The 26,095-nt window shown below is 38.9% G+C and overlaps 5 protein-coding genes across 13 annotated transcripts; 1 reads left to right on the top strand and 4 right to left on the bottom strand.

The window, feature by feature from the left end:
• Positions 1–235: 235 nt before the first annotated feature.
• Positions 236–11,105, bottom strand: aldh6a1 (aldehyde dehydrogenase 6 family, member A1). The gene is made up of 12 exons (XM_079458767.1): positions 10,500–11,105; positions 9,894–9,932; positions 9,340–9,414; positions 7,972–8,133; positions 7,614–7,692; positions 7,051–7,353; positions 6,842–6,963; positions 6,181–6,370; positions 3,614–3,795; positions 3,313–3,492; positions 1,375–1,473; positions 236–915 (listed from the first exon to the last, which is right to left on the bottom strand). The coding sequence occupies exons 1-12, from the start codon at positions 10,536–10,538 to the stop codon at positions 811–813; spliced, it is 1,575 nt and encodes a 524-aa protein (XP_079314893.1). The 5' UTR covers positions 10,539–11,105; the 3' UTR covers positions 236–810.
• Positions 10,853–13,595, top strand: gstz1 (glutathione S-transferase zeta 1). 6 transcript variants are annotated; one of them, XM_079458769.1, is made up of 10 exons: positions 10,874–11,004; positions 11,367–11,430; positions 11,758–11,809; positions 11,918–11,985; positions 12,077–12,157; positions 12,242–12,367; positions 12,562–12,637; positions 12,860–12,912; positions 13,012–13,061; positions 13,132–13,595. In XM_079458769.1, the coding sequence occupies exons 2-10, from the start codon at positions 11,401–11,403 to the stop codon at positions 13,256–13,258; spliced, it is 663 nt and encodes a 220-aa protein (XP_079314895.1). In that variant the 5' UTR covers positions 10,874–11,004; positions 11,367–11,400; the 3' UTR covers positions 13,259–13,595. The 6 variants fall into 6 exon arrangements, with proteins under 6 accessions (XP_079314898.1, XP_079314895.1, XP_079314894.1 ...); XM_079458768.1 differs by having other exon boundaries at positions 10,874–11,031; XM_079458772.1 differs by lacking the exon at positions 11,367–11,430 and having other exon boundaries at positions 10,853–11,004.
• On the bottom strand, positions 13,210–18,512 carry LOC306895493 (uncharacterized protein). 3 transcript variants are annotated; one of them, XR_013786793.1, is made up of 13 exons: positions 18,209–18,362; positions 17,958–18,134; positions 17,316–17,421; positions 16,666–16,776; positions 16,366–16,476; positions 16,092–16,269; positions 15,655–15,777; positions 15,344–15,531; positions 14,977–15,173; positions 14,774–14,865; positions 14,628–14,682; positions 14,261–14,384; positions 13,210–14,032 (listed from the first exon to the last, which is right to left on the bottom strand). XR_013786793.1 is itself a non-coding variant. In XM_079458765.1 (13 exons), exons 1-13 carry the CDS (start codon positions 18,268–18,270, stop codon positions 13,797–13,799), a joined length of 1,734 nt encoding a protein of 577 aa, XP_079314891.1. In that variant the 5' UTR covers positions 18,271–18,512; the 3' UTR covers positions 13,299–13,796. The 3 variants fall into 3 exon arrangements, 2 of the variants coding, with proteins under 2 accessions (XP_079314891.1, XP_079314892.1); XM_079458765.1 differs by having other exon boundaries at positions 13,299–14,032; positions 14,261–14,358; positions 18,209–18,512; XM_079458766.1 differs by having other exon boundaries at positions 13,311–14,032; positions 14,261–14,325.
• Positions 18,513–19,096: 584 nt separating this feature from the next.
• Positions 19,097–23,151, bottom strand: tmed8 (transmembrane p24 trafficking protein 8). Its single transcript, XM_079457961.1, has 7 exons — positions 22,823–23,151; positions 22,473–22,507; positions 22,281–22,389; positions 22,101–22,200; positions 21,913–22,006; positions 20,750–21,043; positions 19,097–20,579 (listed from the first exon to the last, which is right to left on the bottom strand). The coding sequence occupies exons 2-7, from the start codon at positions 22,483–22,485 to the stop codon at positions 20,362–20,364; spliced, it is 828 nt and encodes a 275-aa protein (XP_079314087.1). The 5' UTR covers positions 22,486–22,507; positions 22,823–23,151; the 3' UTR covers positions 19,097–20,361.
• A 210-nt stretch (positions 23,152–23,361) lies between these two features.
• Positions 23,362–25,974, bottom strand: noxred1 (NADP-dependent oxidoreductase domain containing 1). 2 transcript variants are annotated; one of them, XM_079459027.1, is made up of 6 exons: positions 25,747–25,974; positions 25,507–25,676; positions 24,932–25,112; positions 24,400–24,557; positions 24,102–24,303; positions 23,362–24,009 (listed from the first exon to the last, which is right to left on the bottom strand). In XM_079459027.1, exons 1-6 carry the CDS (start codon positions 25,959–25,961, stop codon positions 23,862–23,864), a joined length of 1,074 nt encoding a protein of 357 aa, XP_079315153.1. In that variant the 5' UTR covers positions 25,962–25,974; the 3' UTR covers positions 23,362–23,861. The 2 variants fall into 2 exon arrangements, with proteins under 2 accessions (XP_079315153.1, XP_079315154.1); XM_079459028.1 differs by having other exon boundaries at positions 23,535–24,009; positions 24,400–24,464; positions 25,747–25,955.
• Between the last annotated feature and the right edge of the window lie 121 nt (positions 25,975–26,095).

Genomic DNA, 26,095 nt, shown 5'->3' with positions numbered 1-26,095 from the left:
ACAATAGCATAACAATCGTAAGTCAAGAAAAAGGTTAAGAAATGTCATATTTCAAATCTTCTGATCATGCTGTTTTTTCAGTTATTTTTTATCTTTATACTCCAGACTGCTAAATAATAAACGGAAATATTTTTTTCGTGAGGCTTATTCCCAAAAAAGAGATGTTGTGTAACTCTGCATGAAAACAAGTCACTTGAGGACTGTGTGTGTAAAAATGATTAAATAAATGTAAACCGTGCCTGCCATCCAAATCTTTATCAGAAGTGTGTTCTCACCTTCTCAAAACACAAACAACAACAACAACTTTAACAAGACCAAATCTTATTTATTAAAACCAGCATCCTAAATCTGTCTCTTATTTAACCACAGCTGGCAGGTTTACAATATTGTGCATATGCATTCAGAGATTTAGATCAGAAATCTGAGATAACGCTAGAGTTAATGCTCAAACCAGCTAGCTACAGATAATGGAAGTTAAAGCACTTAAGACAACACATTCACACTCCAAGTAAATTTACAGCTGAACAGAGTTGAATTCCTTAAAAATAACTTTTGCTGTAATATGGTGACAACTGGCAGAAATGTCAGCCTCAAACAGATGTTTCACACGGTGGTTTTGAACAAACCGTGCAACATTTGTTAGACTGCTTAACTATTCCAAGTGGAGTAAAAATAATTCACATTTTGAGAATAATTCGCTGCATAGTACAGAAATGAAAGGCCAGTTTCAATTAGTTTCATATATCAATCTGTACATATTTTGAACAGCAGGGGGAGGATTGTTTCACAGTCGATACAGTTGATTAACACTTAACGTCCCATTGTTGGCATGGTAACGGCCGGAGATTTCAATGTAGCATCTTCTGCCTTCCATTGTGAAGTCACAGTTTTGATCTGTGTGTAGAACTGAACGCCCTGTTACAAATAAAAGCAAAATACAGAATAAGGCAAAACAATGACTCAAGATTATTAGTCATCATTTTCTTGTTAATACCCTCCCATATGACAATGACATCACATGAAAAATGGCAGGTGGTTGCCAAACAAATGCTGGCAAAACCAACATACCACCTCTGTTCACAATAAATCAGTCATCATTTAGCCTGACGCAAACTAGAGCTGACAAAATTTGAAACCAAAACAAATTCAAGAGCTAAACTCTCGGGCAAAACGGTAAACCAAACAGATGCAACCTCATTTTAAAATTGTGGCTCCATTTGACATCTGGGAAAGATATGATATGGCGAGATGACTGCTCTTAAAAGAGCATACTGTAGGCCTTATAGTGATACTACACTTCCCAATGACTAAAATAACCTTACGATCATGTTTGTAATGAATTCAAACACGATATAAAATGCAGAAAACACTCACTTGCTTTCCATAGAAATTGGTGTCGCCCCGAAAGGAGGCTCTGGAACCGGTGAATGAAAACATGGGCAGAGGGACGGGGATCGGCACATTAACTCCAATCTGTAAAATAAAAACATAAGCATCAGAGGTCAGTTGCTTTTGCCCTCGGGTCACATTCTCCTCATCTCACTTATCTGACGCACTCGCACCCTGACGACAGTTAAAGTAACAGCGCAACCGCCAGACGCAAACGCATTTTTGTCTGCCGCAGAAACCTGTATGTTTCCCTTCACGTATCTAGACACCGTGTGGGAGAGACGGATTGTAAATTCCATACATTACCCAGTCGAGTTAGTCGCCTGTCTCAATGTATGCTTACAAATCTCACCGTATCCCTGCAGTTCAAACCTTTCCAATTGTGTTCTGAAGAAAACATGCCAACTGCTCTTCAATTTCAATGTGGCAATTTCAAGTCCAAAAATAGGACAGTTTGACAAACTACAGTACAGTTCAAAATGACTTCTGACCTTAACCAGATAGAAAAGGAATGCAGGATAATTAACCCGGTTGGGTTTTAAAGCAATAGAAAAAAATCTGAACCAAAAACATGACTTACCCTCTGTGGTTCTAAAACTGTAAAACTTAAAAATGTCATTTCATTGCGACCAGATATTGTTATCTCAGTTGGATATTAGCAAAAAAACGACTTAAAGGTTTATTTTGTGTTAACAGTAGCGTAGGACTTAAAACACATTCATTGTACGGAACACTTATGGTTGTCTCAAAAAACACATTCATTGTACGGAACACTTATGGTTGTCTCAAAAACAAAGTTGCAATCTGTAACTTTCGTCCCTCTTCCGCTATCCCTAGTTGAAGTATTCCTTAAACCTCTTTTTTCCCCTCCAAAGATGCATCTTTGCTTTGAGAACAAACTGCCGTTGGGCTTCGACAACAGTGTACGGAAAACGCTGGACAACCAACCCATTCAAAAACGATGCAGTCAACACTAAACTGAAAGCCCCAATCATTTGTTTGTGTACCAGCCGAGAAAAGAATAACTAAACAAAACATTTTGTTTTGGGGTGGAGTGAGGCTGGAAACTGGCAGAGCTGCTTGAAATGTTTGAAAACGCGGTCGCAGGAGTCGAGCCTTTTGGCCGAAGGTGACTCGAAAGGGAGTGGATGGAGACAGAGAGCAGAAAGGAGGTTCTTGTGCTCGCATGGGTTTTGGAGGCCAGCTCAGCACATGTCCCGTGCCGTGCACTCCAGCATGTGATTCGCAAACACACGGCATAGCTTCTTGCCACGGGCAAACAAACCGGGTAAAAGGGGGCCGTTTCTTCTGCAAGGAATCCCTTTTGAGTTTAATTTCGAACTCCGAGCTTTACAAGCAAAATATGTTGGCGTAGTGTTATTTTGATTAAAAAGCACATATTTGCTACGAGCTATTTGGAGTCTGCGTGTTTTGTGGTCACGGCTGTATTTTTTGTCGTTTTCAAAGCTGTGGAAAACAAGGTAAATGCAAATGTCATGTTCGCATACGTTCTTTCGAGGGAGGGGTTGTGTTACTCCGTGTTAAATATGGCAGCTAAAGGCAACAGTTATACCATGGCGCTTGGTTTCAGGTCAGGGAGTGGCGCCAATGGATTTTACACATTTCATGTACATCACATCTAATATTTACTCAAGAGTGCCTGGAACTCATCTACATTGGCTATGTCAAAAGTCTACATGGCATGTGTGTATAATAGAAAGGTGCCTAATATGACATAACAGAGGATGAACATGTCTACCCTGTCTATAAAAAGAGAGTTTTCCACAGTTTGAGGTCTATGAAGGTCTGACTTCTGCATGCACCCCTCTCAAATCACACCCATACCGGTTTGGTTTGAGCTACAGTGCAAAATACCAATGAATATTTATATGTATTCATATGATAAACCTTCAACAATCTCACCTGGCCAACATCAACTTCATGGGTGTATTTACGCGCTGTGGCACCGTTGGTAGTGAAGATGGCTGTTCCGTTGCCATATTGGTTTTTATTGACTAAGCTAATGGCCTCATCCAAACTGTCGGCCTCCAGGACCACCAACACAGGTCCAAAGATCTCTTCCTTGTAGCACTTCATATCAGGCTGAAATCAAGATCAAAGAATAAGAGATGTCCAACATGCAAGACGTTTGTATGCCATGGACATAACATGATCTGTGGCTTTGAAAGCATCGTCTAAGGTCTGCATGTATGGGGACTCTTACCGTGACGTTGCTAATGACTGTCGGTCCTACAAAGTTACCATTTTCGTAACCCTTGACCTTGATGTTCCTGCCGTCAAGAAGCACCTTTGCACCTTCATCCACGCCGCTCTGAATGAGGCTGTTCACGCGATCTTTAGCCAGGGGAGAGATGAGAGGTCCAACGTCAGCTCCAGGCTGGTCACCTGGCAGAGTTGAGAGTAGAAAAAACTGATTACAGTTGGAATGTAACTATAGCACACTATTTGTATCATAAATAAGGCCGTTGACTTCCTGTCTTCTGCTGAACACCGAAGATATCTTGTAGAAGGTTGGTAACCAAACAATGGCGGTACCCATTCACTTCTATTGTACGGATACGAAACCAATGCAAGTCAATGGGTACCGCCATTGTTTAGTTACTATTTTTTTTCAAGACATCTTTTGCGTTTTAAAGAAGAAAGTAAGTCAAACAAGAGTGTGACTGAATGATGACAATTTTCTTTTTTGGGTGAACTTTTCGCTTTAATTTGATCAATGTACATTGTTTTGTAATAAAACCATGTTTTATAATACCATGTATTCCGTCTTTTTCGAATGTATTTCTCTTTCCTACAGTAACTACTGCTGAATCTTTTTAATATGTGACTATTTTGGATGGACAGAAAACCTGATCAAAGTCTACATTTCCACCAATTTCGCCTGTACAGAGAACAAGGGTGTAATTATATAAACAAACAGACCAAGACACACTAACTTTTGTAATGTGGCTAAATTCTGCAAACTGTAGCTGGTTTCTGTATCATTTCACCGCTTTCGCCGAATACATAGGGTGACATCCCTGTAATCTGGCCCATTTTTTGGCTCTCCTGACAGATGCAAGCGTATGAGTATACACACCCACACAATTTAAGATGCCCTGTGGCAATCTCAGAGGGTTGTTATGGGGTTTCAGAATAGCTGCTGCGGTTTAGCTTCCCTGCTTACGATTACAATTTTCTTCTTCAATCTTTTTTCTTACATTTGAACAGCCCATACTAATTTCTGGTCCGATCTGTACCGCAAAACGTGCCTTAGCTCTGCGATGCATGAGCAAGACAAATAACGCTATCCGCTGGGTGAGCCGAACATGCCAATGGGCAGTACAGGGAGAGGTGTGGTCATGAAGGCATGGGTGGTCTACAAGAAAAGATGCATAAGGCAAACTGCATGAAGAAGGTACCATTTAGAGGAACATGGCATGAAGAGGGACAGCGGATATGAAACTTTAATCAGAAATAGCGATTATGGAAAATGTTGTCTCAAGCTTTTAGAAGTTAGGAAAAGTAATCCGGGTGAAGGAGTGTTGGCTCGTGTGCAAATGTGATAAGATTATGTTGAACAAAGCTATGTGGAGTTGGATGTTGAAACAATGAGATTTCGCTGGGTGGGTGGAGATACCAGGCTCGCAGTTACACAAAATCACTTATGGCAGGTTAGAACAAAAACTCGGTATTTTGTAAGGGAGGCTTTATTGCATCATGCCTGTTAGGACACTGTGAAAGCAAGAGTTTAAGGTTGGGCTGGTTAGCACAGGCCAGTTAGATACTGCTGGTACTGATGTAATTGCACCCTTGTGGGGTTTCTCCATAGAAAGCTAGTCAAAAATAGGCATGTTTTCTAACAAACTAAAAATTTCCCATTTAAATGTTATACAATAGTGGATATTTTCCCAGGAGCTCCTAAAAGTGTGAAATAAACGTTCCCCCATCAGCTACCTTTGGCGTCACATTTAGAGTTCTTCCAAGTGATGACAGTAAAAGGTATTAAAATGTCTTTCTTGACCAATTTTAAGAAAATAACAAATGTATGGAAAGCTCTAGCTACGTGGGTTTGAAAGCATAAGATCAATGCACAATTGACATACAAGAACGTTAAACACAGTTTGCTATCGTCTAACCAAAATACACATCTGGTCTGACTTTCTTTACATGTAGGGATGTTGCACACATCTCATCAATGTAAACTTGTACTCTGGCAACATCTAACCAGCCATAGCCACTATTAACATCAACTATTCGTAATACATTTTTTTAAGATATGTATTTAAGGGACATTTTGCAGTTATTGGACAGGATAGTTTGATAGGGGAAGACTGGAATGGATAGGGAGGACAGAGGGGAATTGGATCGTCAAATGACCTTGAACCGAGATTCAAACTCGGGTCGCAATATGTGGCACCATATGTCAGAGTACTTTCCACTAGACCATCGCCTCCGACTTTAATACGTTTTTTTATAACGAAAGAAAAAGCAATGTGGCCGACATGAGGCCAAAATAACCCAATATGTTTAAAGATATATTCCAAATATCAGTGGATATTATCAGCCGCTGCAATAGATCAGTAGTGCTTATGTAGTTTATATGAAACGTGCCTAAACTTGGGAAACTACACGTGCATGCACCTCTTTTAATAAAAAAATACCCAAGTGATGATCCCATCACATTTAATGCACAGGGGATTGGCTCATAATATGACATCCAGAACAGAGTTTCCATGAGCAACAATCAGGCTGTGTATGTACTGTATGTGTAACTGTAGAATAAAGTACCTGCATTGACACGGAGACTCTTTGCACGTTCAACCAACTCTGGCAACCAGTTTCGAGCCTCTCCAACAAGGATAGCAGTGGAAAGTGCCATACATCTCTGACCCGCTGCTCCAAAAGCGGCACCAACCAACTGGTTCAGTGTGTTCTCTTTGTTGGCATCAGGCATCACCACACCGTGATTCTTTGCCCCCTGGTGGAGAAAATTCAGAATTGCTCGCTTAGTGTCAGTTTACCACATCATCAACTTTATTATAATAATTAACCAGTATAATATACAGCTTTAGACGTTCGTCTCAAATACTGCACATTTAAACATTTAGCTGTTCACCTGCTCGTAGACCTCATAATGCTTTTTGCAGACAGAATTGTAATACTTCAAGGCTTTAATAATTGACATGACATGGAACAGAATGAAGAAGGACTAGACTACAGTTATCTTACTAAATATTCAAAGCAGCAGCCACATATATTGAGATTAAGTGCTGTACAGTGGTTGTTAACCAGAATAGTGTGGATTTACTTGTGATGAAATGCTGCCACCATCTGGCTCCCAGCACAAATGCGCAATAAATGCAAAATATTCTTAGAAATTAGAGGACATTGGCACATTATTGTACTGCTCGCAACAGATTTTTGGTGAAGTGCTCCGTTAAGAACCAACCATGTTGCTTTGTACTCTTTTGCCGTATTTAGAGCCTCTCTCATAGATGTACTCTCCAGCCTGGTTGGAGCCCACGAAACTGATGGCTTTAATAGCAGGATGTTCGCAGATGAAGTTCACAGCTACAACATGAAAAAGGCGAAAACAATTGTAGTAATCATCACACAAAACCAGAATTATAATTCTTCCAAATTTCAATTTTTCTATACCCGCATGCTGTCCGTGGATGATGTTCAGCGTTCCATCTGGAGCACCAGCGTCCTGCAGTAGCTTGGCCAGCATCATGGTGCAGCCAGGCACTCTCTCTGAAGGCTTCATTAGGTAAGTGTTTCCACACACCATGCCCATTGGGAACATCCACAGAGGAATCATGGCAGGGAAATTGAAAGGGGCGATGCCGGCGCACACACCAATGGGCAACCGGTATGTGTATGTATCCATGTCTTTAGTGATAGAGGGGAGAGTCTCACCCAGCATGAGGGAGGTGATACTACAGGTGTGCTCTACCACCTCTGCCGGAAAGACAAACAACAAAAGTATATAATGTGAAAGGACAGGATTTACAAACAGCGAGAGAAAGAAGTCATGGACTTTTAGCTATAAATCATTCTTTTGAAGTGGAATCAGTTTTGTAGGTGGAGGATCATCCGTTCCATCTACTCCCAATACTATCCCCTATCATATGGGTCGACTGTGACCTATAACATAACAGTCTGACTGGCAGAAATGAATCATGGTGTTGATCGAAATAATAGAAGTATGAAAGACTTACGCAGTCCTCTGAATACGTCGCCCTCAGCATCAGCCAGGGTCTTACCCTGTTCCAGGGTTATCAACTTTGCCAGTTCTTTCTAAAACTCAAAACCAGATCAAATCAATACAGAACCACTCCTCTAAACTCAAAGTAATAGTTTGCATTACCATTCAAATGAGATCTAGTTATTAAACACACGCGATTAATGCATGCAAAGGGCCTTAACAATCATTTGTGACAACTATATAAAGAGACACTGAACTTACAAAACACAACTCTAAAATGTGAGAGAGCATAAATAGAAACATGCATGTAAACGTTATTCTATGGGTATGTTGGGTATCTTGTTGCATGGAACCCGAAAAATTTAACTTACAATATTGTCTTTAATGAGCAGCTGGTAGCGAAGGAAGATTTGCTGGCGAGCCAGGATGGAGGTTTCAGACCAGGTGTGGTATGCCCGAGAGCAGGAGTCTGCGGCGGCCAACATCTCCTCATGTGTGGCCTTTGGTACTCTGCCAATGACCTCATTGGTGGCCTGAGGAGAAGCATTCATCATAATTTACTCACACAGTAATGAAAACACAATGACATGGCAATGAGATTTTATCTATTCTAAACCCAATGGTTTGAAGAGATAGTTGACCCAAAATAAAACATTCTGTCATCATTTCCTCACCCTCTTGTCATTTAAACCTGTATGACTTTCTTTCGCAGGAACACAAAAGAAGATATTTTGAACAATGTTGGTAACCAAACTGTGCCAGCACCCATTACCTTCTACAGTATGGAGACAAAACTATTGCAAGGGAACGGGTGCCAGTTAACAACATTTTTCAAAACATTTTATCATAAATAAAAATTATACAGGTTTGAAATGACATGAGGGCGAGTAAATGATGACAGAATTTTTGGGTCAACTATTACTTAAGATTGTTTCCCCATGAAGTCCTGAGACATTGAGAAACCTGTTAAGAGTCACCTGTTTGTTGCAAAGGGCATCATACTCTGTCAGATATATTTCAAATGTTTTCTTCAATGTTTTAAAACCACTTTAAAAACATTTTCAGTACTGAAAACTCAGGGGCCTTTTGTTCAAAAGTAACCCGATTGGATTTCGGCTTGGGTCAAATCTTAAAAGTGGGTGGTTCAAAAGCAAAAAATGGATTGGGAATTTGATTTAGATCATAAAATCCTGGATCAAATTGTCAGTTTGTGTTGTTCAATACTATCAGTAAGATCAGGATACCTTTGATCCAAAAAAACGGATTATACTGATCTCGGTACAAAAAATTTTATAACTTAAAAACTGTACAAAAATACAACATTTATATAATGTTATTATAGACACAGACATTATATTTTGTATTTTTCTCTTGATAAGTTTGACTGTTAAAGTAAACATTAAAAATATATACATTAGGCTTCCTCCTATTAAACCAGCAGTAAAGAAAAACTGATTTTGGCTGCATTCAAAAATAATTATTTTTTATCAAGCCCAACGCTATAACCACTAGGCCACAGCTGACCCCATAGTTATTGGTGGATTGTGTCATGGGATTTACAAATCCAGATCATTCTGAACTTTTTGAACAACCCGCCCCAGATGACTCAAACAGGTCTATTGCATAGTCTGCAAAAGATGGTTGAAAAAATTTGACTTAAAATCTTCATGAACTAGATTTACTACTATAAGTGCTAATCCTGCACACACAAAAAACACCATTGTTAAAAATAAACTTACAGGATTGTGAATATCCAACCATTCTGAACTCTTGGATTCCACAAACTTTCCATCAATGAACAACTTGGTGGTGGGCTGGGAAAGCAGGAGCAAAAAAAACGTGAACAAAAACAGTAATAACATGACAATCTTAGTGTTGTTCAGATCTTACGAGAGAATCGTAACACAGTGCAAGACAGATGAGTGATTTATCTTGTGACTATTCGACTTACAACTATGATACACGTCCCGGTATGAGGTTTAACACAACAGGCTTTACAATTCTTACTCCTCCACACTTTAAAATTACACTCAGTTTTTAATGGTGTGAAACCAGAATAAGAATCTGAAATAATGTAGAGGCATATCATGATAAAACACCAGAGCCCACCTTTAACTTTAAACAAAAAACAGATCTCTAAACAAACAACTGTTCTTGTGGGCCTCTTCATCTCGTGACTACTGTAGTGTACAGTATAGAACATTTAGGGTGTACTAATGATACAAATGCTATTTAGTAACCCAATTACACTTTATACATCCTCAATGTGTGCTGAAGCATGTGATGAACTTACCACAGAAGAGTAACACATGCGTCCCATCCGAAGAGGAACCTGTACACAAGTTACGGTTACTGATCTCTGGGCACATCAATGTTTTGACAGTGTTGTGTATTATAAATACTGCAGTTGGTATTACAGCTCACTAAAGGCTGCCCCGTGCGTATCTCCTCTAATGGTTATAATAAAAGGTATTCGTCATAATAGAAAAGAGATGGTTATGAAATCAAGCATGCGTTCAAAACGCATCGACAGATGTCAAAGAGACAGTGAGAGTCGATATATAAACACGGGCCGCACTTCATATGCTTTCTAGGAGTGCGATACTAGCACCGGGCATTAGCGTGCATGAACTTGATCAAGATAACAGTTGCCAAGTGATATAATAAGACTCAGAGGGGTCAAAGCTTTGCGGTGACCGAAGACTCCACTGTAAAGTCCCATAAAAGCTCTCCTGTTGATTTTACAGTACATTCTACGCTAATGGGTTGTTTCATGGTTCGGCTAATGCAACAATGTGTGTCCGATCGTGGCTCGTGTCCGTGAAAGTTTATACTTTGACAACAGCGTCAAAATCATACGAGCGTCGCAGTACAAAATGCAATGCTTTTTATTGCTTACCCTCTTCTTTAAAACAGAGCGCATTATCGTCGCTGCCATGATGGAATTCGTGGATTATCGTTGTATTCGCCCCCAACGTGCATCCAACACCCGCCAGAGGACGTGCGCCGAGACCTGCACCTTGGAGTCGAATTTATTTTACTGCTGTCACTTTAAGAACGGGCGGGATTAACAGTCCGGGAACCAATCGCGTGACGCGATCAAATACTCCCCCACGTTGATTAACGCGGTTGGTTGAGCGAATCAAATAACGCACCGATGAGAGAGCGAGTTGGGGCAAAACGTTCGTCGGGTAACACACGCTCATTGGGTAAAGGCAGTTTTCAATCAAGTGATAGGCTATCGCGCCTGTCAGTCAATTAGATAACCTAACGGAATGAGAATGAGGGCGTTCTTGTGTCGGATGGAAGTCATGTAACGCGACAATTGTTATCGTAAACAAGCGCCAGTTTCTTCAATTGCATTTGCACGGTTGAGTCTTTCTGTCTTCCGAGAACGATACCAAGTAAATGCAATGTTTTGATCTAACCACGTAACTAAATGATTAGCAAAAATGAGCAATCTGAATCATTTAAACGAATCGGTTCATTTGGACGGTCATTTTTCGAAACCGACGCGTCTCATGTGTTTATTATCTTTTCGACATTACACATAATTCTCTAATAATCTTAAGTACTTTAATAAGATGTAGTAAATATGCATATTTAATGTAATACAGATGTTTTACAAAGATATCCTTTGTAGTTTAATCAGTTCGGTTGAATCATCTCAAAGCATCGGTTCGTAAGAACGATTCCTTCGTAAAACAATCATCACATCTGTGCAGTAGTTGGTAAAGCGCATCTGTAAATAATTATGTTTTTCAAGACGAGGACACACAATCTGCTCCAGTAGTTCTGCAATGAGTGCATCGTCTGCGCGTTTTATTAAGGTAAATGCATAAATCCCGTCCAACGTTTGCGGATGACATACATATAAATGCCTAGAACCGTTAAGATGATATGAATAGGCTATCTCGACATCTTACAAAGTCCACCAAAGCTGCTTAGTCATGGGAAACTTTAACAACCAGGAGGAGGATCTTGGGGGTCAAATCTGATTGGTTGTAGAAGTAGCTATTTTTTTCATGAATAGATTCAGTAGTTTGAGAAGTAGAATACCATGGCGACCCAACCCAAGGTTACACCATCTTGTTGTTCATCTTAAGTTAATGTTTTGTTTGTAAAACTCTTTTTGATTGTCCTTTTTTGTGTTCTAGCCTGTTCTTCATGGATACTTCAGAAGTTCTTGCTCTTGGAGAGTCCGGATAGGTGAGTCTCCTCAATTCAAATCAGCAATTGGGTATTTATTTATATGCATGTCATGTATTACATGTCAAGTGTTTAAGCTTTTTTTAATACAAGTTGTAATACTTTTAGCATTTGCATTGAAAGGCATTGAGTATGAGCAAGCACCGGTAAATCTTATCAAGGATGGTGGGCAACAGGTAATGCTGCAGAATGTTTTCATGTCATAAAGATATAATTTTACTGTAAATATTTTGACACTGACTTACAGTGTCTTCTCTTACTCAAAAGCTCACAGATCAATTTAAAGCATTAAATCCAATGCAGCAAGTGCCTGCAGTCACCATTGATGGCATTACTTTATCTCAGTCGGTAAGAATATAAACATTCTTCAGATATTTAGTACACAGAAAGTATTTTACTCACATTTACCTGATTTTACATTACTTTGTCCAGTTGGCCATTATCCAGTATATTGAGGAAACTCGGCCAGGGCCCCGCCTCCTACCTGCAGACCCAAAACAACGTGCTCAGGTCCGAATTATCTGTGACATCATCGCCTCTGGGATTCAGCCCCTCCAAGTAAGTCAGTTTAAATAAACCATTTTTATAAGCGACATTATACATGGCATACAATGTGATGAGTTCAAGTGATAATACAGCAAACAAATGTTTTTTTATTGCATAACCCTTGCTGTTTACGTACTATTTGTTTTAGGGGTAGAATACATGAAATACATTAATAACAGTTTTTCCAATTGTGTCATTTTATTTAGAATCTGTGTGTGCTTCAGAAAATTGGTGGAGAAAAGATGCAGTGGGCCCAACATTTTATCAATAGAGGATTTGAAGGTACATTTTATTACACCCTGTTCTTTGCATTGCTCAGATTTACTTCATTATAAACAATGATTGAAGGTATAAAATATAGTATTCAAGTATACTTAATATATTTAAGATAGTAAAGAAATACCCCATTAGGCTATTTAGGAAGACACTGTTCAAACGGGAGTTTGCTGATAAAGTGATAGTTCACCAAAAAGTTTTCAATTCATTGTTGCGTGTGATTTGAAGCACTAGAGCCAATCCTGAAGCAGACAGCTGGAACAAACTGTGTAGGAAATGAGGTAATGTGCCGTCTATCCTCATCGCAGCAAATGACATGAGAATCACACATTTATCATTAATGCGGTTCAAATAATCATATCTACTATTTACACTTCTAGATATCCATGGCAGATATTTGCCTCGTGCCCCAAGTCTACAATGCTGAAAGGTAAAAGGAGTTCTTTATCCAACATACAAAATCATTCTGCAAAACCATAATTTATTTTATGTCCTTCAAGGTTCAAGGTGGATATGAGCCCCTTCCCTACTATCAGGAGGTTAAACCAGACCTTAATGGAGATTGAAGCCTTTAAAGCGAGTCATCCATCATGTCAGCCAGACACTCCTGATGACATGCAACAATAACTTTGCAAAGGCTCCAAAAAATAATTGTGAGACTTAAGTTACAAAGACAGTTCAGTTCAAATGACTGCATTTATTGTTTTGGTGAAACGATTGTAATTGCTTTTCGCAAGATTTCAGAGACCTATGAACCTGAGACCAAGAGATAAGCTGTACACCCCACGGTGACTTTAAGGAAGTTGTGCACGTTTGACAAAACATACAAAGTGGACAAAAATACAAATGTGAAAACGTGTAAAGTACGTGCAAAATCTGGAAAAAAAAACATTTATTGCACAAAAATACATTTAGTCTCTGAATCCCAAAATGTACTAATAAATACACATTTGAATCTGAATTGAAAAGTGACTCCCGTTTTCTTGGCTTTAAGGTAATTATTATAAAAACAGTAGCTGTAAAACAGCTGTTCATGCTAAAACTGCAACGATGCAACCTTAAAAAAGATAAGAGCTTCTAGCATTCCAGTTTTCCTATTATCTTGCAGAGTTTAATATCATTCCATTTTAAGCTCCAAGTAAAAAAGTCCTGTTAGTCTCGGATCTTAAATAGGGAGTTCAACTGTGCATTTGAAAGTGTCATTGTAAAATGTTCCAGAACAATCTGATCCTCCAAACACTAGAATGGTGCACTGCTGAGAAGGGCTGATATGACGACGGTTCCTTGCGTTCGTCTGGTCTGAAGGTAATGGCTTTGAACAACCCAGGCTAATGAGACTATGACCTGCACGAGGCTTAGAGCACAGCCACGGGGACACCACCGATGTCCACGAGTTGGTGTCTGGAATAATGCACCAAAACAAGACTCCATGAAATCATGTGTGTGGATTTATGGCAATGTTTGTTAGCTTTGATGCCATCAATATGAAAAAAAACTTTAAATTACAAACTTACACCGGAAGTACATCACAGTAAAGAATATTACACAAACTATTTCACATGCCTTTAAAGCATCTTTAACATTAGAGATTATAAAAGCAGTGACACAAGGTTCAGTTACATTCCTGACCTGTATTAAAGAGATGGAGGTCCTGTAAGACCCCTATAGTACTGCAGCCTCCGCTGATCAGCACCCTGTTGTCAGACACGGGCAGAGCAGCGTGAAACCTGCTCACCATACAGAAATAAAAAAACTACTTGGTCTTAACCTTTGCACATACTGTATATTGCAGATTTGTCTGTTCAGTAGAATTAAACCGAGTGGAACAAGTCTGCCTATTTTTTATAATTAAAATTATATTCATGAAATTACTGTGTTGAATGACAAAAGGGTGAATAATAATTTTTGTATTAACTATCCCTTTAATAACAAACAGACATTTGTATTGATGTTGGGGTACAAAAAAAAGGTTATTTTGGCCTACTTAGCCACTTACCCACGGGACAATGGTGGCATGTTCTCATACTTCACAGCATTATATTCCATGAAACCTTTCCAGAATGAAAAAATGGCTAATCTGTCAATTCAACAAACATTAAAATATCAGGATATGAGATTATCCACGTGACTTGAGTTCATTACCAAGATCCAGGATGTGAAGATCATTAAGGTAAGCTGCTGTTTTTCTCCCACCAAAAATAATAAGCTTATCAGACAGCAGCGTGGTGGTGTGCCTATTAGAAACGTCACAAACATCATTCACTATACTCGCAGCTCATGCATTTTGAGACAGTAGATGGAAAACCAAGACGGAGAAACTGAAGTGTATGAAAGGAAGCACTTACCCAAACCTGGGCAAAGGACGGTCACCCTCCACAATTGGTTGATACCACAGACCGTGTTCAGGGTTAAAGATGTATAACGCATTACTGCAAACCTTGCCTTCAGAGCATTGGCTGGGCAGGACCCCTCCAAATATATACAGTTCTCCCTTATAAACATTGGCACTGTGGTATGCCAGTGACGGGATATTTCCCTTTGCCTGTCCGTAATTCAACAGTTATACAGGATAAAGTCAAAGAAAAGACATAATCTGCTACATATGACAAATTACACAATCATTGTTAATGCTCAAAACTTCAAATCACGACAGCATATAGGTGACATGTGTACCAAAAAAGGATAAAATTACTATTCCAATGTTTTACTCACAGTAACAAGCTTCCATTTCCACGTTATGGTGTCCAGCACATATATATCACTGTAGCGCTGGCCATTCCTCAAACCTCCATACACATAGACAACTTTAGACTCTGGATCGAAGGTCGCCGAGTGACCTCGAGAGCTAGGTGGGTTGACCTCAGATGTCGAGGCATTCATGGGGAACCAAAAATCACTATCTGAACAGTTAAATGGCATAAATACATTATTCAAATTGTCACCGCTTATATTTTGGCACCGTTAGATGCGTGACATTTTATTTAATTTTATATAAACATATACAGTATATTGACTTCACGAACCAATCTCTAATTTCCATAGAGAATCTTTACAACAGGCCTGGTCATCAGCCTCTCCACCAATCAGAATGGCTGTGTCAGGATCGCTCGAACACATTGCGTGGCTCCATCGTTTCGACGGACGATCTGAGATGAGAAATAAAAAAACGAGCAGAAATCTTACTAACAGCTACGTATTCAAGGATCGGTGCAATTTGTTAAAACAACAAGAATGCGGATTAGGTTTTTTCGTTTGCCAGTGCAAACTTGAAACCAGAATGTTGGCTAACAAATCTTCCATGGTTTCCATGTCTCTTGTGTTCCCCCTGATATAAATCCATACGAAGATATAATTTCAGCCACTAAATTATTAATTTAAGAAAGCCTAAGGAGGTACATTAAGATTTTAAGCAGAAATAAACATCAGTTATGTTTCATTGCACAAAAGAATGAACATTTACCAGCCCTGCAACCCTTGACATGTTTGACGGCCGTCTCTTCGAAATCGACTGCAGGCATTTTACACAGTTTGCGCTTTTTAGGGCTTGAAATTCGCCTTGAATCCGGAGGGCTTTCCGTTTCTTCAGAGCTCCACATGTACCCCTTTATCCCTATGACTGTGCGTCTCGGAGTTTTATCCTTTAAAGCAGAGAAACCTAAGTTATACAGATCGAGACTGTAACAAAGTTTAGTGAACAGCGCTTGTTGGGAACTAGTTTGTTGAGGACTTCTTACCAACAGCCACACTCCCTGAACATTGGCCAGTGTGTAATTCTGCGTCTCCACTCTGTTTTTTCCCAGCTCCACGCTGCCGACGCTCCCCTCAGGAGGTGATCTCCGAGTAATCTTCATAGCGATTTTAAATCGTTCTTACATAATCACTCAATAACAGAACATGTCTCAGAATACGTGTCATCTAAACATTCCTGTACTTCCACACGCCTAGAAATGTTAAGAAATCAGCTTGGACCAATATGCATTTCTACATTTTAAACATTTCTACAATCTATAAAGAAGTCATTCAACACAACTTACATCATGACTTTCTCCGCTGCTGAGAAGAGTGCTGGATGGATTGGACGAGTGGTTCAGCACCAGCCGGTTTCTTGTCACACGTGGAGTGCTGCTTATAAAACTGGCATTCACCTTCAAAGTACACAGATTATATTATAGCGACCGTAATTTAGTCGCTTAGAGGCCAAGTAGAGGGATTTGAGAGCTGACGCGTTCCATAGTCATTTCCATAGAGGAAAAATTAGGTTTATTGCACATTGAGGTCTGGTACAAGATGAAAACAAATAAAACAGTAAAGAAAAATGGAATAACTACACAAACTATAAACTGTCCTAGAATTTAAATGTTATTTCACGGTACATTGTTACTGTATTGATGTGCTACTGTGACTGTCACGGTCAACATAAAGCGAGCGTCCCATCTACTCACCCCCTACTCCATTCTGTCCAACACCCAAAATGCTGGTTAAATACACATACACCAGTGACGTTATTGACAGACAGGAAGTGACATTTACAAAATAAGAGACATAAACATTCTGGCACCTACAAATATTGTAGAGTAAACTGTCAAATCAAAATATGAAACAAACTTTAAACACAAGCCGTTGTTATGGGAAAACAAACGACTCAAGAGACAAGGAGATAATGTTGAGTACACCTGATTATTACCAGTCTACTGATGCGAAGCACCACTTTGGCGTAAACTCCTCTCCTCCCTCTCTGTGTGGCCTCAGCGAGAAGTTCAGGAGTCCAAACTCCTTGCCAAATTAGACACCTAAATAGAGTTTTTAATCAAATTGAACTCCTTGAATATGCTTTTAATACGGCGCTTGAGATGCCTGGTACCATTAAATGATGCCAATTTAATAGATTGATTCTAAAATAGTTAAAGGCTCGACAAAGACTTAACAAAACTGCATTAAATAAAATCACATTCATTTGGATAAAAACAGGCTGCTTGAATAAATGCATCGTATACATTTCAAATTATTTGACAATAAACACATTTTTTAAAAGCAAGCACAGATATGGTGATCTGGCAACAAGGCAAGCTTAAAGGGATAGTTCAGAACCGGTATGACTCTTTCTTCAGTGGAACACAGGAGATGATATTTTTAGAAATGTGTGGGGTTTTTTTGCTCATACTGCATAATGGAGGTCAACGGGACCTGTTGCTTGGTTTATGCAATTCAAAATATTGTTGTGCAAGGCATACAGGATGGCAATGATGTTTTTTTTTAGATCGCCTATCACTTTAAGAACACGAGTGAACCAGTACAAAAGTAAACTCGCAGCTACAGTTTTACTTACCTGGTGTGCGGTGAAAGCGTTCCGATGATCTGCGATTTGACCTCGGGACCCAGCTGAACCTCCACGGAGATATCCGTGTCACCGGAGAAGCATGACCAGTCCCCTAATCCAAACACTATCAGCTGTTTGGGTAAAGGCAACGGCATCTGAACCTGGTACATCATGCGGTTAACATTTCTAGATGAGGGAAACAACCAGATAACGTAAACAGATATGCACGCGTATAGATTTGAAAATGATCTACTACATACCGTATAAATTGCCGAGGTGCTTCCCGCAAGGACCAAACTGTATAAAAGTTCACTTTCCCCATGTTGTTGGTTCAAGCTTCTCCAGTGAACGAGTGTGTGTTCGGCCCTGCGGGTTGCGTTCAATCGGGCGTTACATTTATCACCTTCCTGTGTCAAACGCTCTGCCAGAACCAATTAACATTTACAAATGTAAAGAAACGCTACACCTATAAGCTACATTTTGTTAATTAAATTATTTATTTATTTAATACAGATTTAATTAAAACGTACAATGATAAAATAAATGCTTGTTCATGATGGTCGTAAGGTTGTTTGTTACATTCGCTTAATAGGACTAAGAATATCAATAGAGGAAATGGGGGTTAAAGGCCTCACTGGGTTCGTCGTAGGCGCGAACACCCCGCCCCCCATACCAAATAAATAATTCATAATTAATTCAATATATATATAAATAATGTTACGGTTCTAAATCGAGATTTCAATTAATGTTGTGTAACAGCGCCTCCTGTAGGATATAAATACAGCAACAGAAGACAATGGCACTTCCGCTTCTGCTCTAAGGTTTGACCCCAGCCTGAAGGCAAAGGATGCATGTGGTCTTCCACTGAAAGACAGATTTGAATGCTCAGGAAGTGTTTTATGCTTAATGTTTGCAAGGAGGAGGACTGTAAAAACGATTTTCAGCTGCCTTTTAAGTCAAATCACATTAGAGTCAATTGAACTTAATTTATATAAAACTTACTTTTAAGATCAATATAATTGATGTTCAAATGACTCAAATGATTTGACTTCAAAATTTGAGACAGCTTTTAAGCTTAAGTGATTTTTTTACAGTGTGCTTTCGTATTTGAAATGAAAATGACATCCTATAAAAGCTGCAACAAGAAAGCAATTTCAGACTGAATTCATCAGCAATGTTTATTATGAACAACAAACACAAAAACAAATGGAGACAACAAAGGAAAACAAGAAAAGCACATCGTATTTATATTCTACAAAAATATACGCAGAAGGACAGGCAGAATAGCACACTTGGCACACAACGCAGCGGTGTCTTACGACGTGCACATCATTTAAGGAACGAAGTTTGAGACGGGTGCCAAGAGTACAGGTTGCATTTTACGCAGTGTGATTTGGTATTTGTAATAGAACGAGGAGTACTAAAATAAAATACTATACTAAAACCTTTGCTGTCTGTACTCTGTGTGACATGATATGAACCAAAAAATATTCTAATGAACATCTGAATCTTGATCCGTGAAAGTCACCTTGGTAAAGAATACATTTTAAATAAATCATTTGACAAAATCTCCATGATTCATCAGTGTCTACACTGACCAAACAGATATTAAACAACTTGTTTTATACTAAAAGGGAGCGTGGGACATGTAAATATTGAATCAGTCATGTAATAAATTAGCTGCGGCAGGAAATGATTTCCATTCAAGGTATAAACAAGCAGGCGGTGACCATACGATGACTGCCAGGTGACTGATTCGATAGCCATCCAGGGTCTCCAACTGCAGTAAAAACATTATGAGGTTAATAATATAACTCTATAGTGGAGGCTTTGTGGCTACACTGTGATTTTGATAAGATAAATCACAGTAATAAGGGGGCATAAGGTACAGTGTGTAAATCTTCTGGCAATGCACATCGATGAATCAACATAACATTTAACTTAATTCTCACATGACTCACATTCAAGAAATATAAACATTTAATTACCTGATTTAACAGTGGCAACCACACCAGCTACTCACACTTGACCCAATTCCTTCTTTTTTTAAATTTGTGTGAACCGATATAGAACTATTTGACTTGGATCCCCACCCAAATAACTTTCCTGGATTACTGCTGTCGTCCCTGATATGCCACAGGTGTGGTTTCAGACGATACAATAATCAAATATATATGGACCCTTGAAATATTTGCGCGCGAAAAAACACATTGCACATGTCATGAGACTCAAGATCCCATTCACTTAAATAAGCATCTTGAACATACAAGCAAACATTTGATCTATGAAATGGCTTTGATTTACTGAAACCACAAATCAACAAAAACAGGAATCAAACACGTACATGAATTCAATACGTAAGATTAAAGATATGCGTGACTGAAACCTTTCATTTCTATATGCACTTGATAACTCAGGCCTGGTAGTAAACTCTGTAATACAGAGTCTTGTTCCTCCAGAGAGAGTAGGAGTTGTCGAACTTTAGCAAGTATGTGCCATCTCCTGGAAATTCATGGCTGCCACCCTGCACCGCCAGATGACTGTCCTGGCGGTAAACAGGCAGGATCTCTCCCAAGTTCGAGTTGGCAACTGCCTTAGAGCCCTTCTCTACATCTCCAGGAACAACGGGGCCTGTTTGAGAAAACAATATTTATGCCATGGAAAGTATTGATTTTATGCATCTACTTGTAAACAAGACCTGTAATATGTACAGTATTATGAATATTATGAGACTGCAATTTGCTAATATGAGGGGTATTAGGCTTTATAAACATAAAACAACACAAAAAGTTCTCCCTCACCTTCTCCCGGTTCATCATCTTCATCCTCATCGTCGCTGGATTCACTAATGTGGACAGTAATAGCTTGGCTGGTGATCGGTGACCAGTCAAAGTAGACCCCAAAACCGATGTCATAGCCATCTGTGGCAAACTCCCAGCACACACGCTTGGCCTCAGGAACCGTAGGCACGTGGACGGTCATAATGTCACCACGATAGACATTCACCACGCTGTCTTTCTCTTGACGCATCTTAGCTTTAAGCTCCTTCAGGGACAGAGATGTCCACGTCGATGCTGGTTTCAAAGGTGGAAGAGCTACCAAAAGATTGATCATTAATATTTTGTTAACTCAATTCATCGTTAATTTCATGCGTAGATTGACTTAAAATTAAACGTTAAAAAACTGTGTTTATATAGCAGAATATGTGCTGCCGTTGCAACTGCACTTCAGGAACAAACTTAGGTCACTTTTGGAGAGAAATAGAGCTGCATAATTTCCCCACTGGCAACAGCCTCAATTCCACATTTTGAAGAAGCTAAGTTTAGATAAATCGTAATGCATATGCGGAGAGAATATTTTTTTCTATATATTAAATCATTTTATATACATTTGAAAACGTAAGAAAACATGAAATGTGTTGAATGGAAACGTATAATATAATATATTGCATAATATTTTCCAGCATATTCCCATTATATTATTGTTTCATAAAGGAGCACATGGCACCAAGCAGCTTTTGTTTACAAACCAAGCATTAAATAGTATATAATAATATACGTCAGTAGCATAACATGATTGTAAATTGTAAACAGTATCAGCCTTGGCCTATTACACTGATGTGGAGTGACAGGTTGTGTATACAGTCTTTTGCGTACTGTTTTTACAGCAGCTTTGAGCATGACCCATTAATTCAAATTCGGGTTGGAAATGCACATTACATAAATCAACTTTTGAGACACATGCCACAAAAGTAAGTCTACAGTATACGCTTGCATGATGTTTTGAAACTGCACACAGTATCCAACAAGGAAAGCGAAACAGGTGGCATCTTTTAGGATACGACAAACAGCATATAGACACATTAGCGCACAGACAGCCACGTTCTCTGGGGACGATGATGAAAGATGATGACAAGGTTTTCTGGAGCTTTTCTTCTGGCTCTCTTAATAGGGGGTGTGCTAACCTTTTTTCTCCTCCTCCGAGTGCGAGGTCCCTCCACTGGCAGCGTTCTCAAGTGAACCACCTCCACCTGCTTTCCCCAGAGATGCTATGGGCTCCTATTAACATAACAACCACACAACAATAAAGTACACAGACTATATGACTATAATCATATAAAACAAAACACAAACCACTGAAGTGTTTATATACCTCTGTAGATTGTGGGGATTCTCTGTTATTGCTATTATCATCCATTTTGGGTTGGTTATCCGGTTGGATCGCTGTCTGTGAAAGGTCTGTGCTTTGAAGTCTTTAAAAGCAAAACAGAAAGAAATGAACCCTGGGAAATGATGTATGCTACATCACAGCATGCACGGGCAGCTACGTTACCTGTTTAAAGGGTTTGCTTCACAGTTTTTTGAAGTTATACCGGGAAAAGAAGATACGGACAGCGAGGACAACCTAGACTGGAGCTCTGATGTCTCTAGTTTCTCCATATCTAGGATACCAAACACATGTCATATATTTGTCATCCTGTCCTTCACATTATAAACACGCTCAAAGCACAGGAAGAACTCTTACCTGACTCACACATACCGCTTAATTCAAAACTAAATCTGCAAGTAGAAAAGCATCAGTCCATATTGTTCCGTAACGCAAGATAAATATTGCCATTATTAAAGATAAACAAGACTGTTGAACTACGTGTCGTGTGCAATCGACACATTGCATTTAAAGCTCATACTGTATATGAATCACAGCAACATTTCCGACGGGTCAACTAAATAACCCAGACCATCAATCTCAGAAGAGGATAAAAAGGGTCGAGTCAAAACCGCATATTCAATACCAAACCCACCGACACAAAAATACATGTTACACTGATAGCCTACGTACAGTATGAATTCGTGATATCGTATGCAAAGACGTACCTTCGCGTTATGCTGTAAGATGCAACACCTTTGTTTGAAAGATAACGTTTGACACCCCAGGAAGTCCGCTTATTTGTAAATTCGTACAGTGACGCCAGAGCGAGAGAGAGAGAAAGAGAGAGAGAAGTACTTTCTGAATGGCTGCCTGCATCACATACGGCTACATAATAAAAGTCTCCCCGCAAAAAGTTATTCAAGTAGTAAGATTTGATTTAAAAGAGTTTATGTGTATATTGTAAAGCATTTACATTTTAACTTAATTCGAGGGAGGGCGTAGAAATACGCCATCTTAGTCGGTTTTAACAACAAGTTGTCATCATGTCAGTGCTAAAAATGGGAAGCAGTTGCTGTCACTTTAATTTGCATTAAATAGATGAAAACGTATAATGAATAGTTCTCCATAGGGGCTTGTAGAAAATAATGTTTCATAAGAATGATTTAGAAATGTCGTCCTGAAATCCACTGACAAAGCAGTTTTCTTTCCTGGATTGAGAAATGTCCAGAGAAAGACAATTTAATGATTCCACAAATACGCATTTAAAAAAATACTTTTAATATCATGTTGTATTTGAGTTTAGGTGGTAGAGATATAGCGGTATAAGATCCTCCAATAGTGCTATATATGGTTTTCTACACTGTTAATAAAGCAAACATAATACAGAATAGGACAACCACAGCAATATTTGTATTTGTATCTTATATTTGTTTATTTAAATGTGTAGTTGATCTGTTCTGGATCTGCTTATCTGGTCACCTTGACCCGTAAATGGCGTTTTCTAGTTTATCTTGGCTTTTTGAGATGAGGGATATTTAAAACCATTTGATAGCAACAATCCACAGAGGTTAAACACAAATATAGCCCCAAAGCATCTCAACAGATTTTATACAGGTGGCATACACACCTTTCCCCTGAGTGTAATTAACACTTGTTTTAGATTGTACATTATAATGTACATAACACATCAATTTATACAGAACGGCTGTGTGACAAACAGATTAAAAAAACAAACACATGAAAATATGAAGCCGTGTCCCCAGGTCAAGCATCTTTTGGTCCTAGCAGATTTGAAAACGTATTGTGAAATGTAAATGAAATGCAGTCTTGCAAGCTTTTATTTCCCGACACCAAATCAGACAATGGAGTCGTTTTAGTCTGTGCACCCACCAGGTTGATCCAGGGAAAAGGGCTGTAAGACAAAAGAAAAGAGAATCTGTATGGCAAAACTATTAAATCATAATTCTCTGCAATTATGGAGTATAAATAAGGTTTGGGACTCACTCATCAGAGTTCATAAGAGCGGAAGCACAGGGGGGGTTAACAAAGTGTTGTACAGTCAATGTATTTGATGTTGTGATGCTGGTCTTAAACATCTCATTAAGTAGCCGAAGAGCCATTTGTGAGCCCAATTTCTCAGCGGTACACATGTTAAGGAGACTGTACAGCACAGCAGACACCCAACTCTGATCCAGGGAGAGGCCACCTTTAGTAAACAGTGCAAGTCTACTCAAAAGAGTCTAATACAGGTACATACATATCAAAATAATTTCAAGGTTACATTATTTTGGTTTCTGCTTACCACTCATTGAAAGAGGAACTAAAGCTGAAAGCACTTCTTTATCTTGTAAAGCTGCTGTCACATCCCTGTGAAGTTTCCAAATCTTAGTGACATCACCACAAGACACAAATTTATACCGGGGTTTAATAATAAAGCTGTGCTCAAGGAGCACTTCGAGCCTGAAACGAAAATAAAAAGTGTTTGTAAAGACCTAATTGAATTCCAAGCAAGATTGATTTTGTGGAAGTATTGAAGTTATGGATTTGCTGTCATTATTCAACTCAGCATCTATGGTGATATATAAAACATATATTGTGCATACATTATTTTGGTTGGATGTTATGCAAACAAGAATGTTTTACTGTTTTAATATTTTATGGTGTAAATTGAATAAAAACATTTATATAATGTAATGTAATGTAAAAGTAGTTTAGCTTATTATTCTTTATATTTATAATGCTGAAACTTCTCATTACTCCACGAAGAATTAAGAAAGCCATTAGGAAATATGGGTAATAAATCTTAAGTATTTTCAGCTTGTCTGGTTTACTACCTCTTTAATGGCACAGCAGAAGGGAAACTGTAAACAAGACAACGTGAAGGCAGATGGGAGCGAAGGTCTGCGCACACTTGTGATATCTGAGAGGGCAACACACAGAGGAAGAGCACACCTGCCCATTTAGCCAGTCGAATGTTGTCATAGTAACATTCAACACCCATCTTTGAAATTTCCTCTGCAAAATAAAATAAAAAAAGAGACGTATTTTTTGTGATATTTGGTTTTTATGTAAATGAGTGGGGTAAACTGCTCTTGATTGTCATGGCAGTGGTTAAGAGGCTAGTGAACAAGCAAACACGTTTCCTTGGTAACGACTGTAAGTATGATGCTGCTGATTTGTATACCACAGGAACAGTTCAACCACACACTGGTCAGATGGCTCTCAGATCAGACTGATGAAACTCACACTGCTTCAATTTATTTTATAGCATATTTAGTAGTGGAAGTAATGCTGAAAACACTGAATTATTATCAGGCCTATAAAAAACTGAATCATATTCTTAAGTGTACACTATAACTGCTTAATCATGACTTTACATCATAAATACAAGAAAAAATAATATTCTAACCTAAAGTCTCGGGTCTTTTAGTTGAGACGTTGATGTCACGTGGTTCGAGGCTGGACACACGCAGTAAAACCATCGCCATCTGTTTACCCATGTTTCCTCCACCCAGTATGCCAACACAAAGGGGTGTTTTAGAGGATGAGCCATTCTCAGAAACTAACGCTAGTTTCATTCTGCGTAAAAACTCACATGACTGTAATAAATGCAAAGGTATAAATATTCACAATATTCAACTTCTCTTACCTTAATAAGTGGACAAGCTGACACACAAACACAGCATGCGCACATCCACTTACAGTCAGCCCGGCTGAGCGACTGCGCAGATACACGCGTTGTTTCTCCTCTTCTGTCAGTCCAGCCTCAAATCCGAGAGAGTTTAAATTTTCCAACATTGTATCGTTTGTGTGACACAAGTTAATATAGTGTACGTAAACGTTCCTGATTGCTATGGCAACCATTCTTTTTCAAAACAAAAGTCCCACACTTTATAGCCATGGGTTGAAGCGGAGCCGGTGAATATGAGAGTTACGACACTCACATAGACCTGCTCTAAAATCCATTCATTTCAGTGTCTTACAAACGCGTTTGCTTT

The sequence above is a fragment of the Barbatula barbatula genome, assembly GCF_947034865.1.
Source record: "Barbatula barbatula genome assembly, chromosome: 6".
Taxonomy (NCBI): domain Eukaryota; kingdom Metazoa; phylum Chordata; class Actinopteri; order Cypriniformes; family Nemacheilidae; genus Barbatula; species Barbatula barbatula.
This window is presented reverse-complemented; position numbering and strand designations above follow the sequence as displayed.

Excerpts from the sequence above, each read along its gene's own strand:
- aldh6a1 (XM_079458767.1), bottom strand. The coding sequence starts at position 10,538 with ATGGCAGCGACGATAATGCGCTCTGTTTTAAAGAAGAGG. Across the intron at positions 8,134-9,339 it reads GGTTGGATATTCACAATCCT|GCCACCAATGAGGTCATTGG; the intron begins GTAAGTTTATTT and ends GCTTCTCCTCAG. Across the intron at positions 3,493-3,613 it reads CAGTCATTAGCAACGTCACG|CCTGATATGAAGTGCTACAA; the intron begins GTAAGAGTCCCC and ends TCTTGATTTCAG.
- noxred1 (XM_079459027.1), bottom strand. The coding sequence starts at position 25,961 with ATGGTTGCCATAGCAATCAGGAACGTTTACGTACACTATATTAACTTG. Across the intron at positions 25,677-25,746 it reads CAGCTTGTCCACTTATTAAG|AATGAAACTAGCGTTAGTTT; the intron begins GTAAGAGAAGTT and ends GTTTTTACGCAG. Across the intron at positions 24,010-24,101 it reads GCTCTTATGAACTCTGATGA|CCCTTTTCCCTGGATCAACC; the intron begins GTGAGTCCCAAA and ends TTTGTCTTACAG.
- tmed8 (XM_079457961.1), bottom strand. Across the intron at positions 22,201-22,280 it reads GAAGCAAACCCTTTAAACAG|ACTTCAAAGCACAGACCTTT; the intron begins GTAACGTAGCTG and ends TTGCTTTTAAAG. Across the intron at positions 21,044-21,912 it reads CTCGGAGGAGGAGAAAAAAG|CTCTTCCACCTTTGAAACCA; the intron begins GTTAGCACACCC and ends ATCTTTTGGTAG.
- LOC306895493 (XM_079458765.1), bottom strand. The coding sequence starts at position 18,270 with ATGGGGAAAGTGAACTTTTATACAGTTTGGTCCTTGCGGGAAGCACCT. Across the intron at positions 15,174-15,343 it reads GGAAATGGAAGCTTGTTACT|GCAAAGGGAAATATCCCGTC; the intron begins GTGAGTAAAACA and ends AATTACGGACAG. Across the intron at positions 14,683-14,773 it reads TCTTCACATCCTGGATCTTG|GTTTCATGGAATATAATGCT; the intron begins GTAATGAACTCA and ends CATTCTGGAAAG.
- gstz1 (XM_079458768.1), top strand. The coding sequence starts at position 11,009 with ATGCAATGTTTTGATCTAACCAC. Across the intron at positions 12,158-12,241 it reads GCATTACTTTATCTCAGTCG|TTGGCCATTATCCAGTATAT; the intron begins GTAAGAATATAA and ends TACTTTGTCCAG. Across the intron at positions 13,062-13,131 it reads CAAGTCTACAATGCTGAAAG|GTTCAAGGTGGATATGAGCC; the intron begins GTAAAAGGAGTT and ends ATGTCCTTCAAG.